At 41.0% G+C, this 7,629-nt stretch overlaps 1 protein-coding gene across 5 annotated transcripts in view; it reads left to right on the forward strand.

Annotated features, from left to right (window-relative positions):
• MRPL42 (mitochondrial ribosomal protein L42) overlaps positions 1-7,629 on the forward strand; it is a 43,648-nt gene that overhangs the window by 11,082 nt on the left and 24,937 nt on the right. For 2 of the 5 annotated variants that reach the window (XM_082665902.1, XM_082665906.1), the window contains exons 1-2: positions 5,223-5,273; positions 6,842-6,980. In XM_082665902.1, coding sequence (XP_082522028.1) covers positions 6,911-6,980 — 70 coding nt within the window. In that variant the 5' untranslated portion in view covers positions 5,223-5,273; positions 6,842-6,910. Of the gene's footprint in view, positions 1-4,018; positions 4,191-5,222; positions 5,293-5,419; positions 5,443-6,841; positions 6,981-7,629 lie in introns of those variants that run through there. The other 3 variants (XM_082665904.1, XM_082665903.1, XM_082665905.1) reach the window with 3 other exon arrangements.

Raw genomic sequence — 7,629 nt, forward strand, 5'->3', positions numbered from 1 at the left:
TTTGTTCCTCCAAATCCACTCTTCATCTTGTCCACTCTGCTCTCTGCCCAGGAAGCAGACTCGAATAGACTACACTATATGGAGGGGGTTCCTTCACCTCTGGTTTCTGTTTGGTTTGGGCCAATGAGAAGCCCTTGCAGGAGATTAGAGAAGGAAAGGATAGGGAAGTCAGATTAATTATTACCCTGGGTTGCTCCTGGCAAGGTCACCTCAGGCTGGCTACGCCCTTCAACAGATGACTGCTCTCCTCAAGGTAGCCAACTACAGGATTCTCTCCTGGGATCCAGTTACTGCTCCCTCTCTTTGTCCCTTCTGGCCTGGAAGGAACAGCCAGTGGTACTAAGCCCAGGTTATACCACTACTGCTCCTGGAATGATACCAGTTTGAGTATGTCATTTGCTTTCCTCTGAGACTAAGTGATATGCCAACTTAAAGCTAGAAATAATTATTGTCCATTTTAGACTAAGTCCATTTATTCATTTTTAATTACATTCAGTAGATTATTCCTGACAGTCAAAATATATATTTTAATGCCAAAGAAATAAGTAACCTCTTTGGGTCAGATGTTCATAAAAATTTATTATACAAATATTTATTAAGCACCTACAAGATACAATTATTGCTAGTATTGATTGAGTGCTTACTACATGTCAGGTACTTTGCAAAGCATTTTACTTACCTTCTGTTATTTACCCAATAATTCTATAAAGTAGGGAATATAATTATTATTCCCCCTTTTATGAAGAGTAAACTGAGACTAAAAAATATTAAGAAAATAAATTTCTCCAAATATCATAGCTAGGAAGTCATGGAATCAAGATTCAAATTTAGGCAGAGATTCTCAGAATCTACTTGTTAACCTCTGCACTCTACTGCCTCCTTAACATTATGCTATACATGTGAGCTCTATAGTTGGAAAATAAGGTTCACCTACATGCAGGAAGCCCAAGATCTTATGGGTAGAGAAGACATAAATGTAAAAACCACTTGGAGCATTCATAAGAGAGCTTTTGAAGGAAAAGCCGTTTATAACTTGTGCTCCGTATTATGTTCAGTGTTATGGAGGACCTTACATTTTATTTTATTTTATTTTTTAAATTTTTTTAAGAAGAAATTTCCATCTTCAGGAAACAACTTTTTTTAAAATAAATTTATTTATTTATTCATTTATTTTTGGCTATGTTGTGTCTTTGTTGCTGCCCAGGGGCGACTCTTGGTTGCGGTGTGCAGGCTTCTCATTGCAGTGGCTTCTCTTGTTGTGGAGCACAGGCTATAGGCACTCGGGCTTCAGTAGTTGTGGCACACGAGTTCAGTAGTTGTGGCTCATGGGCTCTAGAGCACAGGCTCAGTAGTTGTGGTGCATGGGCTTAGTTACTCCGCAGCGTGTGGGATCTTCCCAGACCAGGGCTTGAACCCGTGTCCCCTGCATTGGCAGGCAGATTCTTAACCACTGTGCAACCAGGGAAGTCCAAGGCCCTTACATTTTAATCAGTACTAATCCTTTAGATATATTTTTCTTGAATCATTTGTGATTTGAACTATTTTCATTCTGTCATTTCAGTGAGGATTAGGTTCCACTATTAGAAAAGAGGCTCAAAGTAACACTGAGTTAAACAAGATAAAAGTTTACTTCTCTCTTGTAAAAATCCCTAAGTAGGAAGTGCAGGGACTAGGAGCTCTGGTCCACAAAGTTATCAAAAACCCAGACTCCTTCCAGCTGACTACTCCATCATTCCTAAGTCTAGGCCCTCTAAATGCTAGTGTTCTAAGATAGTGACCATAACATCCACTCTCCTGGAGAAAGGATGGAGTAAGGGGCAAAGAGTGCCCACCAGCTATCTTTAAGGAAGAGAGCAAAGCTGCTGCAAGACACATTTGCTTACATTTCATTGGCCAGCACTTAGTCACATGACTACATCTATGCTTGCAAGGGAGGCTGGGAAATGTAGATTTTTTAATTCAGAGTAGACATACACTCAGTAGAAGATTAGGGGTTCTATTAACATGGAAGAAAGGGAGAAATAGCTATAGGGGAATAACAGTTTCTGCTGTAAATTTCTCACAGTTCCTGGTGAGATTATTTATCAATGTAATTAAAGGTGTGCAATTTATCTTCACAAGGCAAAACAAACACTTCTTAAGGACAATACTCAATGCATACTAGAAAAACGGGGTCTTGTTATTTTGGATAAGTTTCAAATATATGTGGTCTCCCAGAAAGCCCTTTATAAGCATTACCTGCCAAGTGTGAAATAGTTCTTAAAAATATAAAGTAGATCTGCCTTTGTCACCAGCCTCATTGTTTTTGCTAGCACTCTGTATTCTAGTCACATTGACCTTATTTTTGTTTCTTGTAAGAATCATATTACTTCCTACCTTAGGGCCCTCACTCAGGCTGTTCTCTCTTGTACTCTTCATCTTTATAACTTCTACCCTTCCTTCAGATTTCTGCTTAAATTCATATCCTCAGGGGAGCCTTTCCTAACCCTAATAGACTAGTCAGACACCAACAGACTAGTTATATGCTCCGCGGCATTTTTTTCCCTCTGAGCACTCAGGACAATGATAATAAAATAATTAATTACACAATTATACATTAACTATCTGTCATCCCCACTTGATGTATAATCTCTGAAGACATAAACTGTTGCTCTGGTGTTTGGTACATCTAATAAGTGCTCAATAAATAGTTGTTGAATGAATGAACAAAGTAGAATAAAGTTAAAATTTAGGAGTCGCAGGAAAGCATCTAATAATGAAATAACTTTAGACTATAGTGTGAGGATCTTTAATAATCTAAAGTAAGTCCTGATGATCTCTAGGAGCCTTGCAGTTTGAAACTGACAATATTTAAGCTATTCAGAGGAAAGATGTTCATGATACACAGTTAAGTGGGAAAAAAGATATATTAAGAAAGAAAATCTATTGTGCATGCATGTTTATCTGTACATGTATATTAACTGTAATAAAAGAAAACCTAAATATAATGTGTTTGTGTGAAAGAGAGGGGGGCTGAAGGAGAACCAGGCTGGCTGGTTCACATCTCAGCTCCATCACTGGCCAAGGGCTTTAAAATAGTACACATCATGTGTCCAATAAATGTTAGCTATTATCATAATATAGATATACGAAGAGACAAAAGTGAAAGGTTTTACATCAAAATATTAGCAGTGATTATCTCTTGGGTTTTGTTTTTAAAATCTGTGTTAGCACTTTTTTTTTTGGCCACACTGCGCAGCTTGTTGGATCTTCGTCCCCCCCACCCCACGCCGCCAGGGACTGAACCCGGGGCCACAGTAGTGAAAGTGCAGAGTCCTAATCACTGGCCCACCAGGGAATTCCCTGTGTTAGTGCTTTTTTTTTTTTTTTTTTTTTTTTTTTTTTTGCAGTACGCGGTCCTCTCACTGTTGTGGCCTCTCCCTTTGCGGAGCACAGGCTCCAGACGGGCAGGCCCAGTAGCCATGGCTCACGGGCCCAGCCGCTCCGCGGCATGTGGGACCTTCCCGGACAAGGGCATGAACCCGTGTCCCCTGCATCGGCAGGCGTACTCTCAACCACTGCGCCACCAGGGAAGCCCTGCCCTACTGTATTAAAATAACATCTACACAAATGAATCTGTGTCCTAATTCCATGTTATTACCACCAAGGCCTATAAAGCCCAACATGACCTGCACCTTACCCCATCTCCTGCTGCTCTCCTCCACACCATACTCCAGCATATGATAAGCTGTTTCCACCCCCTTTTAGACTTTTAAATTGTTCCCTCAGCCTAGAGCTGTCTCTGCTCTCTTTCACATGCACATGGCTGGCTTCTTTCCTGGTCTCAGCTTTGTGAACCTTTCCTGGCTGCACTGAGTCTCCCTGTTGGTCAGTGGTCCCCACTCTACTCACAGCCATCAAGACATGTCCTGTGGAATCATCTTTGATCCGTCCCTCTTCTGCTTTGCACAGTGAATGTTTGACAAGTCCAGTTGATAGTTCATTCAAGTATGTTTCTTCTCTCTGTCTCTCCCTACAGCATAGTCCAGAAAGACTACGGGGTGGCTTTGAAGGATGGACAAGATTCGAAAGGACAGAGATGGGTCCTCAATGTGAGCTTCCATAGGAGCAAAGATAAGCAGCAGAACCAGCCTGATATTCTGTGGGAAGTGAAGAGAGACATCACAGCAGTCCAAATTTATGCTGTGAATGTAAGTGAACTTACATTCACTTATTTTCGATATTAAGGACTACTTCAGGACTATGGCCCTTAAATTTTTGAGAGATTGATTAACCCCCTTGATTACATGTTAAAAGCTATGAATCCTTTTCAGAAAAATGTACATAAATCCGAAATTTTGCAGATCATGAAGGAAAGGAATTCCCAGGTGAAACTAGGCTTTATCAGTCAATCACCTACTATCTTGAATACATGCAGTGTTATTTAATTGTTTTATTCATTCAACAAATATTGGAGGCCTACGATGAGGCCAAGCACAGTTCTAGATATTAGATTTGTATACCGTATAGAACATACCTGTCCCTCTTGGCCTTCATGGATCTTGAATTCTGGCATAAGAGACAGACATTAAACAAGGAAACAAATGAAAATATAATGTCATATAATGGTAAATGTTATGAAAAAAATAAAGGAGGGCAATGGGACAAGGGCGGGTGAAGCTATTTTAATGATGTGGTCCTCTCTGAAATGATATTTGAGCAAGAGCTGCATAAACTAAGTCAGTGGTCATGAGAAGCAGTGAGAGAAGACCATTGCTGGCAATGAGAACAGAAAGGGCCCAGTCCCAGGGGCCTTTTCTTCCCTCTAAGATACATGGCGAGGTCCAGGATCCTGCACGTCCTCCTCCCATAATGAATAACTGTTCTGGTTAGCACAGTTCTCAGAACATAGGTTGAAGCCTGTCCCATGCTTCCCCATTTCAAACGTCAAATCCAACCACACCCCGCTTCAGTACTTCTCTGAAATGCCTCTTCCCCTGGGAAACCTAACTCATGCAAGGAGGGATCTCAAGTTGCTCTAATTATTAGTATAAACTTTAAAAAATAGCGTTCGTTACTTTCTAAGGATATGTGTGGGGGCAGTGAATTTGTTTTCTTGGGTAGCGCCGGTAAAGCTGCAGGCAAACTGCTGGAACTAAACGCGGGCGCACGTTGGGTGGATCCCCGCCTTACCCACGGCAACCGGGGCTCTTTCCCGCGGAGACTACATTTCCCAGAGTGCCCCGCGAGCCAGGAAGGCGCGTGGAGAGGTGTCTCTTAGGACCCGGGTTGAGGTAAGATGGCGGGCTCGCGGTGAGTTGCAGTTGATGTAACCAGTTCCCTCTCCTTCTCCCGTCTAGGAGTCCCTAAGAGCTGGGCAAGCCCAGAATGTTTATAGGCAGCTGTCGAGGTCTCCTGCCTGTCGTTTGCGGCAAGATAAAGCCTCTGGCATTACCAGACTCGGTCCGTCCTGCAGAAGGGCCGGCGTGTGGCTGCGCGCTTACCGTGGGGTCTGGTTCTGGTAGCCTGTTCCTCAAGCCTCAGTCCCTCCCAGACTCTCCGCAGTCCGCTATTGCTCCAGCGTTGAATTCCGGGCCAGGGGGTTTACCCTCTGAATTCTCTCTCTGGGGTGAATAATGTGACCTCTGGGTTTCGGACAGAGGGGACCTAACGTCCCCTCAAGTGTTTTGTTTCTCATTTCGTGGTCAGAAGCTGTGGGCTTGCGTTACACCCATAGTACCTATTAAGCAGCAGTAAAGTGGCAGGTAAACCGTTTGAGCTTTCGGAGCCTCGCTTCTTAGTGTTTTAAATGGAGACGCCTACTTCACAGACTTGTGAAGGAGCATATAATGTATAGGAAAATGGGTCGTAAAGTGTAGGAGGCACACTGTAGGTACTCAGGGATGGCAGTGCTAATGTACCGACAGTGCAAGGAATCAGCCTGCGTAGTTCAACGACTAAGACTGATGAAATAAGCTTTTATCACTGTGCGGGGGTGGTGGGAGGGGAATAGTCATCGAGGCCAATTGAAAACAAGTGATGTATGTCATTTATTCACAACAGACCTGGAGCTTGGGGTTGTTTCCCCCCATTTTACCGTGGAATGCTTCGTTAATGACTTGCCCAAACTTTTCCCGTTTGTAAGGGATTGACTCTGAAGTTCTTGGAAGCAATTTAGTTAAATTTTGTACCTTAGTTTCTTCATGAATCAAAATAAAGATGCCTCTTATGATTAGGATGAGAGTAAAGTGAATGGTAGTGGAAGGACCTTGGAAAGTTAAAAAGCTTATATAAAAGGGTGAAATTTTATTTGGGATTTTGGGTGTTTATATGTGTTTCTCCAAGTCAATATTTAATAAGCCAAGGCTAGGCCTTCTTGTTTAATATTTCATTTAATCAGAAACAGAATACCCCTTTAAGAGATGTAATAAAATCTTGTGTATGGTACCTGGGAGGTTGTACACCGACACATTTGCTTTATGAAAGGAGAATGCTCTGTGTAGCATGTGTGAGTGACTGTTTCTAAGAGTAATTACACATTGGCTGAGCACTCATTGAATGGAAAGAACTACACTAGGTGTTGAGAAGTTTGCATTTAAGATAAATAGTAATGGACATAGTTCTTGGGTTTCTGATCTTACTATACATTTTGATGATGTTGCTTTTTGTACTGTATTGCCTGGAAATGGAAAGTTGTTTAAAAGTTTTGTGTTAGGCAACTGTAGTTCTCGGCAGTGATCCTATTTTGTAGTGTTCAGTGTATTGTGTCACTTTAATTTATCATAGGTAGCACTGATTTTTCTTTATCTCTTATGCAGGGGTGAAAATAGTATACCTAGAAGCAATTTTTTTTTTTTTTTAGAAGCAGATTTTAAAAGCAGTTTCTCTTCAAATCATCTTTCATACCACCTGATAAGCATCTTGATTCACCATGGCGTTGGCAGCAGTAAAATGGGCTATATCAAGCAGAACTATCTTGAAACATTTATTTCCAATTCAAAGTAAGTGAGTTTTTTAATGTTTAAAAAGTGTTTGTTTCTTTTATATTTATTAATTTATTTTGGCTGTGCCAGATCTTCGTTTTGGCATGCATGCGGGATCAAGTTCCCTGACCAGGGATTGAACTCTGGCCTCCTGCGTTGGGAGCATGGAGTCTTATCCACTGGACCACCAGGGAAGTCCAATGTTTAAAAAGTTTTAAACTTTTTCAAATATTATAGTAATACATGTTCATTGAAGAACATTTAATGTAGTTATTGTATATGCCTGCTATTGTATAGGAGTGTAACGTGGAAAGATCTCTGTATAGAAGGGGGAAAAAGTATGTCATAGAACAGTATATATCGTATGATCTCATTGTGCATTTAAAAGATGATCGACCATATATGTGTGTGTGTATATATGTATAAATGCAGAGTAAAAGATGTGAACCAAATAAGTTATCTCTGTAGACCACAAGTGGGATTTAACCGAGGGCAAGGGAGGGATTGATAAAGAGGAACTTTTTCTAGTTTGAATCACTTTTATTTATATTTTCACATACTGCTTTTTTTAGTAGTTCCTAAAATTAGCAAAGGGCAAATTTACAATTCCATCTTACAGGGTGATTATTGTTACTATTTTGGTGTGTTCTTTTGTGTTTTTTCTGTG

This window comes from Grampus griseus (assembly GCF_964374135.1).
Source record: "Grampus griseus genome assembly, chromosome: 11".
NCBI lineage: Eukaryota > Metazoa > Chordata > Mammalia > Artiodactyla > Delphinidae > Grampus > Grampus griseus.